Raw genomic sequence first — 22,149 nt, forward strand, 5'->3', positions numbered from 1 at the left:
ATAGTAATAATAGTCCCTTCTGAAACCTCACCTTCTGAAGAAACACTTTTTCGGCATTTCAACTTCTTAACGCTTCTAGACATCTTTATATATAAATGACATCTTCACTTTCTCGCTCACCAGTTTCAGCCTTACTCACCAGAGTCACACATTTGGCCCTCCTTTTCCCTCTTGTCACCAACGGATTTCTCCTTAGACTTTTTTTGCTGTTAAATATGAAGGCCAAGAGTGCATGAAAACGTGACGCTTCGCGTAGAGAACTCATTTTAAAACATTTAACAGTATCGCGCTTTCAAACAAAAATACTATTGCTCCTTGAAAAACAGGCACACTAGTGCCTGACTCCCTCTAAATTGAAGGAGATTTTTGATAATTTAAATAGTGTGAGAATGTCATTGTGTTTTCGGATTTTCTACTGTTTTGCTACGCTTCAGAATGCAAGCATGGTTAAGGTGCTTAAAAATACTGTTTCCTTTCCGAACTTTCCTGCTTCGATTAACTTCTGAAATTTGAGCTTTTGCTTTCCTTAGAGGAAGCATTATGCTAAATAATTTTAATATCATATCTTATATTTTTAAGTGCTAAATCATATACACGTATAAATATAAGAAAAAGGAAAACGATCATGAAAATATTTGTTATGAAGTCATTTATTGCAAACTAAAGTCATTTATATATAATATGTATATATATATACTATAGGTGCATGATATATTAAACCTTTTATGAACAAATTTAATATAATTTAAAAGAAAATATGCAAAATGCTCTTTTATTAAGCACTTATAGTACAAAAAAATAGATTCTTGTAAGAAAACAGGTTCATAGTGCATTTACAGTTTTTCTGCTGCAAAACAGTAAAACACGTCATCATGCTTATAATAAATTCTAGCTTCCTGGGGATAATATATTTTGAAAGTGATATTTCCGAAGCCTGCTTCTTTTAGAGCACGCACAATATCTTGCACATTATGCTGAAGGTAAGGAAACCATTTCCTGCCTACTTTCCACCTTCCTCCATTCTCGAATCCTGAAGCTACCAATCCTCCTCCTTTTCTAAGCAGTTTATTGATTCCCTTCAGAGCTGCAAGGAAGTGTTGAGAATCTGGACACGCAGATTCTAGTGTCAGCATTGTTATAATTAAATCATAAGGTGGTTGAGTTTCCGAAGAAATTAATTCTTCCATCTTCAGAATCTCATTTGAAAGAAGATCACATGAAACAACACATTTAACGGCGTTTCGAACTCTGGATTCAAGTATCTTTCTACCTTTTTCCAAATCACTAAAAAAAAAAAAAAAAAAAAAAAAAAAAGAAACAATGTTTAATAAAATAATTTGAATATTTGGTAAATACTACAGCAGAAAACTTTTAAAAAGGCCTGTTGATTAGTATGTAAAATTACAGCATTTGCTAGGAAGTAAAAAATATATCTGAAAGTACTTATCGGAAAAATTTTAAAATGTAACTTAGTATGGAATATGACTAGGACTAGTATTCAAATTTGTTTGCTTAAATCGATTAGAGCAGAGCACTCAAATTATGCCTACCTCATGAGAATGATTCAGGCTAGGTTAAGTTCTGAGAGATATTGGCTCACGATACACAACTGGAAATCTATGAAAAGGAACATGTAGCCAATCCGTTTGCCTCGATTTGAACCCGCGTCGAAGTTGAGTTCAGCGGTCTTTTCTGCTTATCCACTGTCGGTCTGTAGCTGCTTTTGCTGTACATTTTATCTACTTAAATTGCCTTGTTTATGAAAAACAAAAGAGGAAGCACTTACATGAGACGAAACTAGACTAAGAAGTTACTATGAAGCATTAGAATGATATTTTGCCAGATAGTGTTGGTCTGAAGTAGGTATTTCTAAGTGTTTGTTATGATGCCAGAGACGAACACAGTTTCAACTTAAAGATTATGGAAATAACTATACCTCTCGAACGATAAATGCTATATTGAATATCAATGAAAATTCTGTATGTGTAAGTTGTAAAGTCAAAACTCTATGAAGGTATTGGTGACTATGCATTACGAAAATAATTTTTAAATGCCATGCGACAGGTAGCTATGCGTTTCTTGGGAATTACGAAATTACGCTGCATGTTGGGAAGGGATAGCAGCTTATTTGCCAGCTACAGATGGTTAAGCAAAGGTTATATCAGATTAAAAATTGCCAAAAGCAGCATGCACATTGAAGAAATCTTTTCGACCATTCTTTACCTGAAACGTTTATCAATTACAAATCAAAGGATAGTTTTATATGCAAGATTCATAAGATTCAGTCTGTTTCTTAGGCTCTGAATGTTGTATGATGACATGATGGTCTTTTTTAACCTCTAATGGACCATAAAAATGACAAGTGTAAATAAAATAAATTTATTACTAAATATTATGTACCAAATTGTTACTTTTTAGCAAAATCGCGAAGAATAAAGCATTTGTCACACCGCTAGAATTAGAAGAAAATCGGAAAACGCTTGTTTTCTTTAACATTTTCTTTTCATTAATTCTCTCTATTTTGATTCTTAATCCTTCCTCCAACGCCTATATTAAAAAACTGGTGAACTATAACATTCGATAATGGAAGGAATTTTACCAGCTCTGAAAACTTATATGTGAGTGTTAAAATTTCACCTTTTTGGCCACGAAAGACTGAGATTTGGTTTTTAAAATAGAAGCTGAGTTTGAAATCTGTGAAATAACTACGTATAATACCAAATTTAATTATATGTCATACCAGCTAGAGCCGAAATATGTCCATACTATCTGGCATGGATAAAATTTTACTGAATAAAATTTTGATATACTGGATAAAATTATATACTGGATAAAATTTTGATAATAAATATGCCTTAGAAAGACTATTAAACACATTCAAAGATAGCAAAAAGAAGCGTATTAAGCGCTTAGTTGATTTTGCAGATAGGAAAAACCAATCAATTATTTCAGAAAATGGCATAACTCGCTACTGATGGTTCTTCAGATAAAATACTCAAAACCTTGTGATTTAAAGATATGCCTCATTTGATTAAAAAATATTTTATTAGTGTCCGAAGAAAAGTTAGAAAAAGTTTCAGTAATGGCCGACAAAATTATGGAAATTAATTCAAGACCGAAAATTTGTTCCGTTGGTGTGATTTAGTGAAATGAACTCAGATTTGCAGTAAAATTAAAGAATTTCATAAATACAGTTTGAATAAGTTATATTGTTGCGGATTTTCTATTTAGTTTGCTATTTTTAGTAGAATTGTAATTAAATTGTTTTATTTCCCCGTGCAAAGATGCGCGGGATGAGTTTTAAGAGAAAGCTACGCCGGAAAACTAGAAATACAGGAGCACAAGCATTTAACATTTAATAAATAGATATCTCGTAATTGTACTCATTTGCTTTCCAGAAACCTCGAGAAAATACAAAAATTTTCTCGTGCATGATTAAAACGTTTTTTACCGCTCCAAAAGGCTAAATGCCGAAATATCGAAATACGCTAAACGCACAGGACAACATAAAAATCACTATAAATAATGTAAGAGACTAACGAAGCGCAAATTTGTGCACCATGTAATATTTTATGTTACACTAGCAGCGGCCAGCCTTTGTCTGGCTTTTATATACACAGGAAAAATGCCTGAAGGGAACACGAAACGTTAAATTTTAAAACTGTGCAGAATTTTACTCTGTAGAACAATTCATCAAAAAAGAAACCCCACAAATTTAAAAAAGAATGTATTACATATAACAAAATTATAATAAAATAAGCAATATCCCTTAAAACAAATATTAATTATCCTAATAAATAAATTAACCAACTTCCCGCTGCCTTCTCTTAACAAGCATTCAGTACCCAAGAGAAACATTAAATTTAAAAACTGTACTGAATGATCGCCTTCATTTTTCCAAGTGGCAACAGAGCTGATTTTCAACAGTCAGCAGTCCGATATACAATTGAACGAAAACTGTTGTCAAAACCACATTTCTAAAAGCATGAAACTATTCAAAATGATGTGATAAATTCGAAAAGATAAAATTAAAAAAATCCGATTCGAATTTTGAAAAAAATCGCTTCGAGGTGCACTGGCTCTTGTCTAGATGCACCTATATATCAAATTTCGTAGCCCTGGGTCTATTAGCTTACGGCAGCACGAACGAAAGACACACAAACTCTTTCTTTTATTAGAGATAACTGTGTATAATCTGCAATTCTTGAAGTTATATCACTGTGAATAATATAAGAGCCTAACGGAGCACAAACTTGCCCACCACGTAATATTTCATGTAACATAACAGAATGTATGGATGCTTGAAATTGTTTCAGTAAATGCGCGGTTGCTGATTGCTTTATATTTTTAGTCGGGGTGACATTAATCCATTAGGCACCTCAGCCTTAGCCCGGATGTCATCTCGACGACGAGAAGTACCTTCTCGCTACCACTGCTGGCAACACGCTTGCACAGTAGGTATGTTCCTGGCAAGTGCGTCTACAGCACCGGCAGTGTGTCCCTGGCAGTCTGTCATCCACCTTCTGGTATCTTTATTACATGGCCTCGTTAAACTCAGTAAACTGATGATACTGCCTTCTTCGTCTCTTCAAATTCAGTCTTGACTCAAATCTCCCAGTCTTTTGATAAATAACGAATTTTACATCGCGTATTTAAAGTAAACGTGATTTACAAGCGCGTTGTAGAGCAACTGAAGCCACACAGCCGTCCAGACGGTAGAGTGGTTATGGAAGCCTACTGTGGTACCAAAGGGTCCGGTTTCGAATACCGGAAAAGCCATGGGTGTTTGTGACTATACAGTGTCTTTGCGACATGAGGGCACTCTAAACTGAAAGTCCTCTCAAGTAGTTTGATGATAGTGGAGAGGGGTTCAAAATTGGGGTTGAAGACCAACCTCCTTGAGGCTCTGACGACCATTTTTCCATGAACTACATGAACAAGACAACAATAACAACTAGCACTACACGAATACGTCTAACGCGAAATTTGAATATAAGTCATGCTTCAAATGAGCAAAGACGCCTCTCAAATATCGAGCACAACGCCTTCTTGGCATTGAGATTTCATTTTCCATTACAGTATTTCCACTAGTGTGTTTCAGTTTTACAGAACATACTAATACACTGTAGCTTATGGATTGCATTATTAAAATAAAATCAAAGCATTCTACACACATTTATAATGATTCTGATGGCTAAGATATTGTTCATATTTTGAAAAGAATGTACTTACTCTCCATAACCCTCAAGTTTAGCGACAATCTTAAGGAATGCGAAGTCGAGACTTATTTCGCCTTTATGCCAGCGCTTGAGAGCTTCACGGCTGCATTCGGTAAATTCACTTTGGACAATATTTGTATAGTAAGAACTAGCAGATGCAATATTGTGAATAGTGCTTGCGCTTCCGATTTCAAGGAGCTTTGTGCCTTCAAATTTCTCTGAAAGTATAGGAATAAAATATTCGGGCATTTAATGCAAAATATGTTAATGTATATTTAGACATTCTGAAAGTAATAAGTAATTAACAGATATGTAATAAGCATAAAGTTCAAGTCAGCTATATATAAAAAAATTTAATATAGAGAGCAATGATTTTTATTGATTACGTTATCCGCCATTTGCCACAACAAGAAAAATGAGGGATGCTCCGTTGAGGACATTTTAAGGGAAATTGGCTCATATTAACGTCGCAAACCGCGGGTACCATGGGTACCATAAACATGGAGTAAGCCATGAAAACGCCCATGTAGCCCGCCCACTTGGCGGGACTCAAACCCCGAATCGAACTACCAGTGTTCAATAGCTATTACTGCTCGGCCGCTAGCGGGCATATGGAAAGCATTATGCCACCTTTCCTGGTTTTCCAGGAGAATTCGGGGTTTCCGTTATACTTTCCGGTCTTCCAGCAGCTGACCGGATCTGCCAGTTTACAAATTCTAGCCTTAGTAAAGTATTTCACACCAGTAAATGAAATTTATTGTGTTAATGAAATTTAAATTATGAGAATTTCATTCCTCCATCTCGTAGTTATTTTCAGCAAAATGTTTCTTACTGAATTCGTTTTGATCTGAATTGTCTTAACGTAGTGTGGACATTTACAAAAATTTATATGATGATTCAACCAATGTGTAATTAGTTATTATTTCATTGCATTTTATCTTACTTTAAAGTATGGTACATAAATAAATTTACTCATACAGTAGTACGTACATTAATAACTAATTTTTTTCGCCGCATTTAAAAAAATTGTAAATAAAAGCTTTCTTTCCCTACTCAAGAATTTTTTCAGTACACAAATGTAAGAAAATTAGCCCAATATTATGTATTTAGAATATATAACTCATATATTTTATGTCAGAATAATACCATAAACAATTTAATAACTCGAGTCATGCTTTTTGAAGTTGATATAAGACAGTTTGAATTTGTTTCTAAATATGTATTTAGAATGTATAACTGATATATTTTATGTCAGAATAATATCATAAATAGTTTAGTAACTTGAGTCTTGCTTTATGAAATTGATTTAAGACAGTTTGAAGTTTATTTTGAAATGGTGTCGCCTCCTAGCACGGAAACATGCCGGAAATTTCTTGTTTGGGGCTCGAGAACCTTCCATTTTTTCTCATTCAAGGTTGGTAGTTATGACAGCCATGCCAATGTAATATACGCGCCAATGTAAAATATGGGATTGGGGAAGGAGGAGAGAAAATTACAATCAAGACTCACGATTACAGTCTAGCACCTAGAAGAATTTACTACAAAAATTTCAAATTGTTGAAAAAAGTATTTAAAAAATAAAATTTATAAGAATCTTAAGGCAGGAAAAAAAATGCGATCTAAATTTTAGTATGCACATTTTAATTTAACACCTGAAAGAGTTTTAAGCTAAAGAAATACGATAGACTTACTGGTTTAAGAACTAGTCGTACCAAACTAAAAATAATAGAACATAAAATGTTATATTTAATATGAGCTGTTCAAGATGGCGATACAGAAAAAAAATTACTATACGACTGGTTCCATCTCAAATTAATGTCTCGTAGAGACTTCTCCACTTGTTTAACAAAATACAAGTTTAATTATTTAAGACGTAGCTGTTAATTTACCTCAGTTGCAAGGTGAGGTCCTTGTAACATTTCAAACATGTCACACTTCCACAATTGCAGTATCGCATCTACGTCACATAACTTGACTCAATGTCTTCCTCATGTGTGAAGCCTCACTGCGTATAAGGTCACACTGCGACTTTGTTGTAACGTCACTCTGCGACTTTGATACATAATCACAAAGTGAGATGAGGACATTTTAAGGGAAACTGGCTCATTTTAATGTGGCAAACCGGGGGTACCATGTGTACCATAAAGTGGGGTAAACCATGAAAACGCCTATGAAGCCAGCCCGCTCGGTGGAACTCAGTATTCAGTATTCCATCTTTCCTGGTTTTCCAGGAGACTTCTGGGTTTTCGTCATATTTTACAGTCTACCGGGAGATTGTAAAATATGACGAAAATCCCAGTAGCTGACCGGATCTCCCGATTTTAAAATTCTAGCCTTTACTTAGGAAAGTGTTTCACATCAATAAATGAAATTTATTGCATTAATGAAATTTAAATTATGCAAATTTCAATCCTCTATCCCGTAGTTATTTTCAGCAAAACGGTTCTTACTGAATTCTTTTTGATTTGAATTGCCTTAATGTACTGTAGACATTTACAAACATTTATAGTGTTACGGATTTCGTATTTAAATAGCTAATGTTAGTTGAATTATAAATTAAATTGTTTTATTTCCCGTGCAGTGCAGCGCGTGACGAATATTAAAGGAAAGCTAAGCTGGAAAGTTAAAAATACAAGAACACGTGCATTTTAACATTTAATAAATAAATATCTCTTTTTACTTTCGAGAAAATTCCAGAAATTTCTTGCGCGCGATTTAAAATCTTATAAAAGGAGGAAAACCTCTCAATTCGTAGTTAGAGTTCTAAAGATTTTTAAAGTGCATGGAATGAAAGAATTTTAGTGAGACACGAATTCTTTTTCCTTTGCGATGTGTAGTTAAAAATTTTGTGTCTATAAATAAGTAATTGATTTGCGAAACCGAAAAACAAAAATGTCCTTTTATAGGACACCACTCGATAGTTCTGATGAAGAGGACTACCGAAGCGAGCGTTCGTCCAAAACCAACAAGACCTATCCATTGAAGAAAGAGGATTTCATCCTTATGGCCAAAGAAAAGAAAAGTAAAGCGAAAAAGGCGAAAACTATGTCAGATACCGAAAGCGAACAACCAAGTAAGAAGAGAGATGTTAAACCTGGTAAGGAAAAAAGAGACATTCAAACACCGAATGGAGAAGCTACTGATGAACAGACACCAGAAGATTTATCAATGAGAAATGATGAGGACATCCCAAAATTCAAGTCATGTTCTGAAGAAGAAATCCGGAACCAGATTGCGAAATTTGGATTTGACGTAATTTGCAATTACTTTCATAAAAGAACTAAGGGTGAGATGGATGTAAAGACATTCACGAAAAAATTTTATCCAGGGCAGATAACTGAAAGAGGAACAGACAGTAGGGAACAAGAACGGATTTCTCCTAAGAAAACCGCGAAAGTATCAGAAAACGAAGCTCCAATGGTAGTTACGACGGAAAATCGATTTGAGCAGCTAAGTGAAGTAGAAGGTATGGAAGAAGAAGGAGGAGCCGAAAAAGAGGAAACTCCATCCCCAATAGTTTTCCAGCAAAGCGAAGTGGATTGGCGTAAAATTCATGAAAACCTTATCAATACCTGCAGTGAAGAATTCGAAGCCGATATGAAAATGAAACTACTATATGTTAATTTAAAGTCAGTAGACGATTACAGAAAAGCAACTCTGGTTTTGCAGAAAAGAAATATACCATTTCATACTTTCCAGTTACTCAGCGAAAAACCTATTAAGGTTGTTCTTAAGGGACTCCCATCCACGATGAAGGAAGAAATAATCCAGGCAGATCTGGAGAGAAGGAAATTCCCGATAAGTAAAGTCAGGCAGTTTTCCAGACGAAGAGGAGAAGCTATCGAGAAACTTCCTATTTTCCTGTTGGAGCTGAAGAAAACGAAGGAAGGACGTGCAATTCATGGGCTCAACAATATGTTAAGTGTTAATGTCAAGATCGAGAAGTTTCCCCCGAAAAAACTCATAATTCAATGCTCTAGATGTCAAGAATATGGACATTCGCAACATCTTTGCTCAAATGCTTAGCGATGCTGCAAGTGTGGACAGCACCATAGAAGTAAAGAATGCCCTCTAAAGCCAGAAGAGAAACCTAAGTGCATCTTCTGCTCACTACCGCATGTAAGTTCATACAGAGGTTGCCCCGTGTACAAGAAGCGATATGAAGCAAAGAAGCAGCAGGCGAAGCCAGCAGCTAAGATCCCTACGCCGGCAGATTTTCCGAAATTCATCGAAACAGAGGAAGACAGCAGTAAACCCCAGATGAAACCTCTCTACAGTGTTAGAATAAAGAAAAAATTGGAAAACCCACCCACAGAGTACAAGGATATCATAAACTGGATCCAAGATTCTAAAATCAAAAAATTTCTGAACAGCATGGTTGAGCACGTTGAGAAGATCCGCGTTGCAAAAACCACGGCTGAGAAGTTTACTGCCGGGTTCAAAGCAGCCATGATACTGATGAGATTTGCTGAAAGTGAAGAGTAATCACCAGCTTAGAAGCATTTGAGGGAATTTCACTATGTTTATCATGTTCTGTGTTCCTCCTTACTTGCTTAGGGAACATTAACTGTCCTGACTCGGAACAGGGAGCTTACTAAAGCTATGTTCAATAATTTTGGGAAGTAGACAATACACACAGGAAGGGTATACGAAACCCTTTATTTTTCTCTCTTTACAATGATTTCCGGACTTCGGAATACAGAGACCAACCACTTGTGGTCTGAACGTAAGAATATACAAATATTAACTAAACTCTAACTAAACTAACTTTGGATTAATCAAACAAGTGCCTAACTCCAAGATTGGCCGTATATTAACAAAAAGCCGTATGTAGTACAGAGAACTGCTAACACTACGATACGTTTAAAATTATCAAGAGGATTAAACCTCTGGCCTTGAAGGCAACCAGCAACCGAGTAAATCTACTATGGCAAGCGGCCTGCTTCTAATAGCTCCTTCCTCTCTCTTGCTTGACAAAAAGCCACAACTTAAGTACTTGGCGTTAGCAAGACAAATTTGCATAAATAAGTTAAAGCTTTTAATTCTGGCCGGAAGCAGAAAATAAGAAGTGATAGTAAAGATTTAAAATAAAATAAACGTTAGTAAAACTTAGGATCCTTACATACTTCCCGCCAGAGTTAATTAGTTTGAAACTGAGGTCTAAAACGACCTTGTTGAAAACTTTTAGCTCTAGAATCTAACGCGAGGCCAATCTTTTACAAACATTTCTCACTAGAAACTAGAGATTAAAAAAAAGTCGTTTTTACATTATCAACTCCATGGACAATTACTTTTCATTTGTACTTGCATCTAAACAGGAGTTCTTAGTTGAAATCTGGTTCCTTCCAGAGATCTGGAAGGAAAACTAGTTTAATGAAATGTTACACAATTAAATGGCAAGTCACGTGAATATTTATATTTCTCCTAACATTCTTATTTCATTCATGACTTTATTTAATTATCTCTCCCCGTGCTCTCTGACATGTGTTGTAAACGAAAACACCAAACACGAATGTGTTTATGTACAAGTGTTCAACACTACCGCCTGCAATCAAAACACTAACGTGTAACGTATTAAAATTCAACATAACAAGACCTCATAACACACCTTATATTCATCTCTAAACCCTGAGGTACTAAATGCTACCAAATGCCGCCTAACCATTCACTCGATTTCGATTTTCGATTTCGATTCGTAGTTAGTTACTTAGTTTGTTGTTGTTTTAAGAGTTTGTTTAGAAAACTGCTCTTGTCGATTGTAATGAATTCGCGGATTAGCTTTCTTTAGCTGTTTTGAATTAAGTTCTCTTGAACGTTTGATTAGTTAAAAGATAACTACTGTCAGATATTGTAATACTGTATGAATATTTGAGGAAATTTAAGCATATTTGTCGTGATAATACTAAATTTTGTTCATTTTTCATCGGACTTGGGTATTCATTTCGTAACGAACCCGTACGCACGCAACAATATGATTCAAGCAATGTTTAATCGGTTAATATTCGTATTTAATTTAGTTTTACTTAAAAATGTGGTACTGTAAGTACCTTATTTTACACTAACCAATTAATTTTAGGTTGACTTCTTTTCCCTCCTTATTTCAGCTTCCTGCCGGAATGTAAATTTTTAATGACGTAGTATGCTAATCTAAATGTATTTCAGAAGCAGTATTGAAGCTGCGTTTCAAGATTTCTTGAAAAACGGTAGCGATGATAATTCCGAGTTTATGTCGCATGTTTGCAATTACCTTTGTAGTCGGTGTTAGACACCTTTCAGTTTATACTGCTATTCCAAGCTCGACTTTGCTGTGTGAAGCCGATTTAGCTGTTTAGATAACTAAGAACCCAGTCGTTAGCCATCTTAATTTAAGGTGCATTTTACACTTCTATTTTGTGTTAATTTAGTCAGTTACAAGTGGTGGTAAATTGTGAGCACCAAGTGCGTGCATCTGTTTTAATTTAGTTTAAATAAAATGGTTATTTAAAAAGTTCTTCTGCAATATTTATTATTCAAAGACATAGCGAGTATTCGCTACTTCGTCTTCTACGTAGAGTCTACATCAGGGTCGACAACCTGTTTGTCCTTAAGGGCGCAATACTAAATTTGAAAATCATCGAGGGCGCATATTTTACAGATAATCAACAGGTATAAATAGGCATTAGAAAAAACAGATTTTTTATAACTTTATTTTGTTGGTGTCATACATAATGATACATATAATTCAGTGTGAAACTTGGGTGTCCATATTTTCAGCTAATTTCTTATAATTGGGGATATATTTAGAGTTCCCGGTCCTTAAACAATTATCTAAATGTGAGTCATTAAGCTTTGTTCGGTATTTTGATTTCAAATATTTCATATTTGAGAACCAAGACTCGCAATTGTATGCTGTTGCACAATATGAATAAATGTTTAGCGAACATTTACTTAAAATAGGATACTTATTTTCATCGACTAAGTTCCAAAACATTTTATCATTACTATGCGCTTCACTTTGCAAGTTTATTATTTCTAATTCTAAGATCTTCGATATTATTATTCTTCGATATATTCTTCGATATTCTAGATCTTCGATATTATGAAGCTCGAAATACACTGAAACTATTTCAAGGACATCATCTTCAGTAACATTGAATGGATTTATGAAAAATCTTAGAACGGGTTCTAATGCTGCAAAATCTTCAAATCTAGAAGAAAACTCTTCTATTAGCTTATCTATAATTTCTAAGTATGATGTAGCAGTAAAATTTTCATTATTCAAATTTAAACTCTCAACAGTATATTTTATATTTGGGAAATGTGATAATGATTTTTTCAATAGATGGGATTTCAACAACACTAACTTGCATTTGAATGCATTTACAGCACTAATCATGTCAGGGATATTCTGATTTTTCCCTTTTATTTTTAAATTTAATTCATTCAACTTTGCCGTCATATCTGTCAGAAATCCGAGGTCGATTAGCCAATCCTTATTTTCTAATTGCTCGTAAAATTCGCCTCTTGATGCAATAAATTCCTTTATTTGTGGCAAAAGCATGATAAACCGCTTAAGTATTTAACCTCTGCTCAGCCACCTCACTTCAGTATGTAAAAGAAGATCTGTGAACTGAACATCCTCATCTTCTGAAAGTAATTTAAACAATCTGTGTTGCATAGCTCCCGATCTTATAAAATTAATAATTTTTGTTACTATCGTAAATACGTGTTGAAAACCGATTGTTTTTGCGCATAACATTTCCTGATGTATGAGGTAATGATAAGAAATAAATTTCGGGAATAAGGAATCCTGTCTACATAAGGCAATAAATCCTTTTTTCTTACCAGTCATCGCTGGTGCCCCGTCTGTTGTAAATGACGATAACTTTTGTACAGGTAATTTTACATCTGTTATATACTTTTTAAGAGTAGAAAAGATATCTTCTCATCTGGTGCTTCCCTTTAATGTCAGAACTTTAAGGAATTCTTCTTTTGTTGCAAAATCAGAAAATACCATCTTAACGCAAATTGCTAATTGTGATATATTTGTCACGTCTGCCGATTCATCCATCCGTAGCGAAAAGAAAATACAATTTTCCATATCAATTTGCTAATTCTGCCTCCAAATTCTCCGCAATTACTTCAGTTCTTCTAGTAACAGTTCGTGCTGATAATTGAAACGTGTTTATAGCTGAAACTATTTCCTTTTTATTTTTAAATTCTTCAAAAAGTGAATCAGCAGCTTCTAGCATGGCTTGTTTCACTAATTCTCCATCTGTAAATGGTTTTTTATTCTTAGCTAGCAAATGCGATATTTTATATGACGCGATCGTTGCAGCTTTATGTTGTTGCAGTGGTTTAGTAAAAAAACTTTGCTGGTTAGTTATTGAAGATTTTAAAGAAATAACTTTTTTCCTTCTAATTTCAGATTGCATTGGATAGTCACTATCAAAATTGGTATGAAAATGTCGTTCAATATTACTTTTCTTGGGAATCTCAACACTATTATTACACAACAAACAAATACACTTCCCTTTGTAATCAACGAAACAATATAGATGTTCCCATTCATCATTAAAATAATATGTTCTTTTTCTTTTACATTTATCCATGAAGGGTTTTCAAAGAAAAGAATTATTTCGGATTATTTGGTAGTTTTAAATGCGCGGTCTACGCGTGGTCTATTCGAAATACGATCACATACTAACAAAAAATACGCGCGTGTTATTAGATACGCTCAAGGTTAGCAAACTGCTAATCTATGCACAATCCTAAACTCAACTGACTACTGTCTAACCACGCTAGCGAGAGCAGTTTGGCTGAGAGCCAAGATGGGTCAGTTTAATTGAAGGGGTGTGTGGGCGAAAAGCGCGAGTATTTTTCCCTCTCGAAGGTCGAAGGGGTGTGGGTGAAATTGAAGGTCAGGGGACATTTAGTGTCTACCGGGCTACTGCACTCACCCCTACATAACTGATAGATATGTCCACTTCCGCCCCAAACCGGATGTTTACATAGATCTGGAATACGTGGTCAGACAGTACTTGCTGTATATCGCCGTTTGACAAGAGTAAGTAAATCGCTCTGGCTATAATACATTTACATTAGTCCAGCGAGGGCGCATTAAAAATCGACCGCGGGCGCTGCGTTGCCTACCCCTGGTCTACATTTTATGTCATCAAAGAGATTGAGACTCTATACTGCCGCTATTACTCTTCTCGAACTCTTGAAACGCAGCTTAAGTACATAATTAAAACTTGACATTTCGGCAGGAAACTGAAATCAGAAAGGAAAGGGAAGTAAAACTAAAAATAACTGGTTAGAATAAAATAAGGGCCATTTCAGTACATATATAAATTTACGCATGCAGTAGTATGTATATCAAGAACTACTGCATTTTCGCCGCATTTAAGAAATAAATTGTAAATAAAAGCTTTCTTTCCCTACTCAAGATTTTTTCAGTACAAAAATGTAAGAAAATTACCCCAATATTATGTATTTAGATTATCTAACTCATATATTTTATGCTAGAAAAATATCACAAATAGTTTAGTAACATGAGTCAGGTGTTATAAAATTAATTTAAGTCAGTTGGAAGCTCATTTTGAAATAGTGTCGCCTCCTAGCGCGGAAACATGCCAGAATTTTCCTTGTTTAGGGCGCGGGAACCTTCTGTTTTTCTTATTCAAGGTTGGTAGCTATGACAAAGATATACGCGCCCCACTGTAAAATATGGGATTGAGGGAGGAGAAGAGAAAATTACAATCAGGTCTCAAGATTACAGTCTAGCGCCTAGAAGAATGTACTATAGAAATTTCAAAATGTTGAAAAAAGTATTTAAGAAAATAAAATTTATAAAAATCTTTAAAAAAAATCTAAATTTTTGGTATGCACTTGTTAATTCAACACTTGAAAGAGTTTTAAACTAAAGAATTACGATAGGCTTGATGGTTTAAGAACTAGTCGTACCAAACTAAAAATATAGAATATAAAATGCTATATTTAAAATGAGCTGTTCAAGATGGCGACATAGAAAACATTACTGTACAACTATTTCTTCACAAATTAATGCCTCATAGAGACATCTCCATTTATTTAATAAAATACGAATTCAATTATTTAAGCTGTAGCTGTGAATTTACCCCAATTACAAGTTGAGATCTCTGTAAAGTTTGAAACATCGCACACATCGATAATTGCAGTATCACACCTACGTCACGTAACTTCACGCAACGTCACAGTGACGTTATAGGCATACCTTAACGTCCGCGGTTTTTAGACGTATCAGTGCGAAGTTTTTGTGACGTCGTATTGTGACGTTAATGTGAATGCTACATCATGCTACGACTTCCTAATATGTAAAGTCTAACTGAGTGGGATCATAGTTATAGGATCATACTTTGACATAACATCACTATGCGATTTTGATATAATGACATAAAGTGACATGAATGCAATGCTGTAAATATGTGAATACAGTATGTCAAATAACGTTGCAGCATTTTTTATACCGATAAAAATTGTATTATTTTTAAAGGAATAAGAAAATGATTTTAAAATGAAAGTTTTTAAACTTTGCAGTGCAATGGCATACTGCTTCTATTTTTGAGAGTGCCTTCAGTAAAATGGATAATAATTTTTAGACGTTTTATCGATTCAATGAGAAGTTATGCTCGGCAAATTATTAAAATATTACCCGAAACTTCAAAATTATTGAAAATATTCAACATAATCATGTGAAATTTTCTCATCCAATTCATTTCGTTATTGATTTCTAATATTAAACCCGCCATTGATTTCTACGCTATCCTGTTCTTCCTACTATTTTTCATGGCTTAATTGTTAATACTTAAATCCGCATTATCACTTACATCCATGATCCATTTGTTCCAGCCAACGGTTAAGATCGCTTTTTTAGTACTTCAGTAGTTGAGGTCAGTTCCAGTTACACCACACCTCGTCCATCTGCTTGTTAGACGCGAACTACGATAGATACTCTCTGAATCAGCTCAGCGCTTATTTATACTATCAACCATTGCTAGTCGTTACTGAGCGGCACCTGAGATAACCACTTACCTGACGTGTTTGTAAAAGTCTTAACAGTGTTAATAGTCATCCTAGCAGAAGGAATTATTTTTTCCATTTAAAAATACAGATATTACTTGGGCATACATGGCCTGTGTATAAGCATAGATATGTTAATTACAGACATTGTCTTATACAAAAGTTACATGAGATAGATATAATCATGACAGCTATGTGCACATTTAAACATTATCTGAATTCATATTTATAACACTTTTACTGAGGTAATCAAAGGAAACTTGTAATTCAGTTACACATTGACTGGATTTTTTGTGTTTATTATTTTTAACATGTACATGCTAAATGGATAGTAACAACCTTACATTATAGCAGTTTTTGCTTTTACAGTTCAGTTACTATTCTACGGGAAAAGCTATTTTTTCTTACGTTGATTTTCATTTGTAGTATTATCTGGCTTAAACTGGGTAGGGAGTTACGTGACTCAGTTTTTCTAATACCTTAGCTGATTTGCTTGGAAAAGTTGGAACTGCTATTATAGTTGTAGCACCTATCAAGGCAGTAACTTTGGTTACTGTTCAATTACTTCGATATTGCTGCAAAAGACAACTACATTAATCTGCTGCTCTGTTATCTGAGAGTTGTCAATTCCATGTACTTAGTTTTTGTAAGGCCTCTCCGCATCACTTTGATTTGATACTGAAATTATGCTGCGAAGATCCAATTCTGAAGGAGGGAATTTCTTAATACCTTGCTGAGAATAGCCTGATCACCGCCTCTGTCTTAGTTTTCGCCTGCTTGTTGCCGAAGCCGCCAGTATTTCCCACTTGGTATTTTTGAATGCAATTTATCGGTGTGTGGAGAGTTGAAGAGGTAGTGGTCTGTATCACCTACAGCACCACATTCACATAGTTCTGAGTCTCGTTTGCCGAATGTCTTAAGATAATGTGGGAAGGGAACATGGCCACTGTAGGAATGAGTTTTGCATTCGCTGTATATTTTAACTGAGCATGAAACGCTCGGAAAAAACTTGTAGATTCTCCTCCCTGTGCTTTCCTTTTCCCATCTTTTTTGCCATTCTTGTGCAAGGCTATTGAGCGTACTTTTTTTTTTTTTTTTTTTTTTTTGTGAAATAAGACTGCGGCAAACTTACTGGGTTTTCCTCAGTCTACTGGAATCATTGGCTGTAGAATTAGCAAGCAAGACCGCTGCTTCGTGACTGAACCTTTTTTTTTCGCCACTGTATACAATCTTACATAATGTTATCGTATTTCAACATTGCTTATCGTCATTATTTCCTCATCAAAATGCTGCGATTAAAAGAAATTTCTATTGAACTATCTTTCACGCTACCAATTGTTCGAAAATCTTCCTGATGTTAATCTGAGTTAGGGCCTAGGCCAGGCACCCTCAACTGAACAATGGTTCAATGGACAGTTAAAATGAAATACTAGAAATATTTTTGAAAATTAATTTTATTTCAACATACGGTGGGTACCATTTATATGATCACGTACGTTTCCACCTTATAAAGTGGTTGAATTTTATATGCGGTGCTGGGACGCAACGCAGCATTTCGTTTATTTCCGAGGGGATATAAAAAAATTAAGTAGACTTATTTTATGTAAGATTTCAATAAATTACGAATGAAATGTGTACATACCTGAAACTCTCTCTCCTTGCTTACAGCCCTGCTGTTGAGATTAATCCTATTTTTCGATATGATGTTTAATATTTAAGTTACATACACTTTTAGTTTATAAAACTTTAATTACATTTTCCCGTAGGTGGCCAAAGCCATCTTAATTCAGAAAAATTGAAAATATTTCAGTATGATACTTAGATTAATACAATATGTACGCATAACAAACATTATTTAAAAACTTATTTATTCTAGCTTGTTGCATATTTCTTGTTAGTAGCTTTTAAATGGTGGTGTCCAAGATACGACATTGCTTGTAACGCTTTGTATCTCCACTATTAAGTTCGAGACGTTCTTCTCAAAATTTTTAATGCTTATCGAGATTCTGCTGTTGCTGGTTCAGCATCGGGATTTTCATCTTCGGACTCCCTTTCCTTTTCACTAATTCTTTTGTTTTCTCTGATAACTTCGATCCTTACATTAATCTTTTCGTAGCAAGGTTGAAAATTTTCATCGATTCCCAAATATCGAGGAAGGTCTCATCATTGCATTTCTTCATCGTCAGCCTTATCTTTTGGCACATCTTAAGAGTTTCCAGAAATTCATCTTAAGAGTTTCCAGCCTTGGATGAAAGCTGGTTTTTAAAGCAATTTGAATTAGTTTGCGAATTTCTTCATCTTATGCATTTAAAATAACATGCATGGCATCTCAGAGAGAAATCGATTTAACAATTTCTTTAAAAGAACAGACTGCTTTAGTTATATCAATTTCAATTGAATTACTTTCTTCTTATAATGACTCTTGAATGTTTTTATAACAGCCTGATCTAATGGCTGAAGAATGGAAGTTGTATTAGAAGGAAGGAAAACTAATTTTATGTTCAACGAGTGATCAGTTGGATGGGCAAAGTTTGTCATCTTAGCACTTTTATTACCGTAACAAATCACAGGTAAATGCTTGACGTCCTTCAGGCAACGAGGGTTTTTGCTTATAGGGATGACTAATGGAGTCTTCTCAACACTTCTTCCTGTATTATATGCATTTATTTACAGACAGCTGAAGACTCACTTTTAAACATAAAGTGCATTAAGCCTCGATAATAAAGACCAGTCTCATGAATGTGAAAAATTGCGAAATCCGGCTAACTTCCTTTCTATCCAATCACCGGCTTCAGAGTCTGAATCTTGCTTCTCTCCATGTAATTTTTCAAAACGATATTGTTTGTTTCTTTCCTTTTGTGAACCATCCAACGGTAGGGACAAACTCCTCTCCCAGCATTTTGGCGAGTTCTGTTGCCTGTTGATACAGGATTTCTCGCGACATCCTGGCGTTGTTGTTCCGGGAATTTCGAAATCACTCCAAGAGGGCAGGTTCTACATCGGTGGACTTTCCCCTTCGCTTCCGATTACGTGAACTAAATACGCATATCATTATTTCATCCGAACTTAACCTTCCTTTTTTTCAACAACGTACATAACGTAGATTGTGATATTCTGAGTTGTACAGAAGCTTCACGTTGGCTGCATTTTGGTAAAGCATCATATTCTATCAGCAATTCTTTATATTTTAAGCTTAAGTCCTTGCGTTTGAACATTTTGAATCACGATCAAACAACAAAAGCACGGCGCGGATGGGCGAACTGAACGAAATGTGTGAGTAAAAAAAATACAACATTTTATATAAATTCTTCCTCACGTCTTTTTTTTTTTTTTTATGTTCCTCCTTTTCTCCAACTGGTCTGAGCTAGTTCTTACAAACCTCTTATAGCCCACCCTCAGGAAATTCTAGCATTTTCAGCTTCATTTGTCGAAGTGAATTGACCTTGAATGAAATTATTGACCTTGAAACACAAACTTATGGTTTTGACAATTCCATATATGAAAACTCCATGTGAGAAAGTGAATCGAATTTGAAGAAAATCACTAAGCTTGAAACACAAACTTGGGGTTTTTGACTTTATAATTTGAAAAAAGATTTGATTTTTATAAGCAGTAGCGTTGATTTTATTAAGCGGTGCACCCACTGTAATTTCATAATTTTTTGAAGACCAGGCAAATTAATCGTTAATCCAGTATAAGTCTTAAGAACTGGCTTGTTCGGGTGTGAAATCGGCCTAATGTCCAAAAATGGTCAGCGCGCAAGGATACTCTCTATGAAAATTACGTGAGCGAAAACATGAGAGGTCAGGGAAGAAGACAGAATTTTCTGCTGGTCAAATTAAACGTTTGCTGTGACGTGATATCCACGCGACATTCCCATTCGCATCACAGTGTGACATCCCTGTTATCTTATTACTCACCAATTAAATGCGAAGAAAATGTAACACTGCTACGTCACTGTAACGTCGCAGCAAATTTTTGTTCTGTATGACTATTTCGCTGGATCGTCTGAGCACGAGATTTGCAGCAAATATTTCCTTCAAATAATAATACCGTTTTATTTTGCCAAAGCCGAGAAACCCATGGACTGAAAAAAAAAACTTATTTTTGAGATGTTTAATAAGCATGAAATAAAAGACAGGAAAAAGAAATATATAAACCAACGTATGAAAGAACCATATACCAGTATAAATACAGAATTAGGCTAAAATAATTTCTTAAATTGGAAGAGATTTCTTATAAAATCTATGCCAAAATAAAGCTCTTCTATTTGCCTGAATTTATAAGCATAAATCAGTAATTGTGAAGTCACCAGTATTCGCCTTATAGCAAATATTTATGAAATTGAAAAGTTGTTTTTAACATCAAAACGTCAGTAAAACTCAAGAAAACAAAGATAAAAGAGATAAGAAATTTTATGTTCAAAGTAATCATGTTGTTTATTGGGAAGGAATAGTATATTGGCGCATTTTTTAATGCCATATAACCAAAAACTCACAGTAGAAGTATTTGAAATCGATAATGAAATATTAAATTATGTTTTTGTGTTTAAGAAGTTAAAATGATTATCTATTATGCTTAATACATCATATTACAGACAAAATTTTATTATTTACACTAAAATTAAAGTAATTTTCTTTACCACATGCAATAGCAGTTACATCTTTAATTATTTAGTAACAAGCAACAAATCGGCTTGAAACAAAATTTTCAAGATTTTTATTGCAGTAGTAACTATCGAGAACCTTAGATTACTTACTTGATTGTATTACTTCTTGTATGAAAGCTAAGGAGAATTCGAAAATAGGTTCTGCAGCAGGAAGTAAATCTTTCAACTCTTCATTATATTCTTCGCCTTTAAAATTATTCTGGTATACTTCCTTAGTACTTTCTTTAACGTCAGCCATCTCTAGTTTTTAGTTTGAAAATACCGAAGAAACTGCTACGAGTATTCTTCCTTTGAAAAGACTCTGACTGCTAAATGAAAATTGCATAATCGTTAAATTTATTTCTTTAGGAGAAAATAAACTGGCTATCTTAAATTCTTGGACTTGGTCTTCAGAGACTTTGGAATTAAAATCTCCGATATTATCGTTTTAAGTAAAGCGGAACAGTTAAAAAAAAGAATCCAAAAAAATCGTTTATTTAAGTAAATACGCTGGTGTTTTGAAACGCAGCAGATAAGGAAAAAGCTACTTATCGGACCAATACAAGTATACAAAAACAAGTTTTTTTTTTTTTCTTCTTCAGTTTGATTCTTAACTGATTTATTCATTGATAGAATGTTGGATCTAATGCTATTTAATTAATTTATTCAAAGAATAGAGTTTTTATTCATTTAAATTTTTATCATTCTTAGTCTGTGCATTGAAAATAAAGGATTATGTTAAGCGAATTTGAAAAGGAGATCTATTTTTAAATTTGCTTACTTTTATTTCTTTAGCCCGAAGAAGCTATTAGTCTCCAAACATAATTTTGCGCTGATTCACTTTAATGTGCTGTTTCCGCTTTCTTTCTGCTCTGTTGCCATTCAACAAAATATAAGATATATATCTTTCAGATTTAATCTATATGTTATTGATTAAAAAAACTAAGCTATTTAATAGCAATAAATGCAGTTCTCCAGGATATTATTATTACTATTTCTTTTTTAATTTGATTGATTTAAATAAAAATGCATTTAATTTATGATATATCGAATTAAAATATTAAATATTTTTATAGAATTAACGTTGCATGTCAATTTCACGTTTCAAACATGCAACCATTTCCATGTTAATCTTAGGTATATCCATCTAGTATCCTATGAAATGTTTCGTTGTTCGACCTCGACTATCACTATTGATATTCTGTACTGATAAACAATATTAAACTTTAAAAATATTCTTTT

At 34.2% G+C, this 22,149-nt stretch overlaps 1 protein-coding gene across 1 annotated transcript; it reads right to left on the reverse strand.

Annotated features, from left to right (window-relative positions):
- Positions 1–634: 634 nt before the first annotated feature.
- On the reverse strand, positions 635–21,335 carry LOC118189227 (indolethylamine N-methyltransferase-like). The gene is made up of 3 exons (XM_035359801.2): positions 21,019–21,335; positions 5,233–5,437; positions 635–1,284 (listed from the first exon to the last, which is right to left on the reverse strand). Exons 1-3 carry the CDS (start codon positions 21,164–21,166, stop codon positions 834–836), a joined length of 804 nt encoding a protein of 267 aa, XP_035215692.1. The 5' UTR covers positions 21,167–21,335; the 3' UTR covers positions 635–833.
- Positions 21,336–22,149: the final 814 nt, after the last annotated feature.

This window comes from Stegodyphus dumicola, chromosome 2, assembly GCF_044657685.1.
Source record: "Stegodyphus dumicola isolate Sdum_Otavi_A_Nest chromosome 2, ASM4465768v1".
NCBI classification, from domain to species: Eukaryota; Metazoa; Arthropoda; class Arachnida; order Araneae; family Eresidae; genus Stegodyphus; species Stegodyphus dumicola.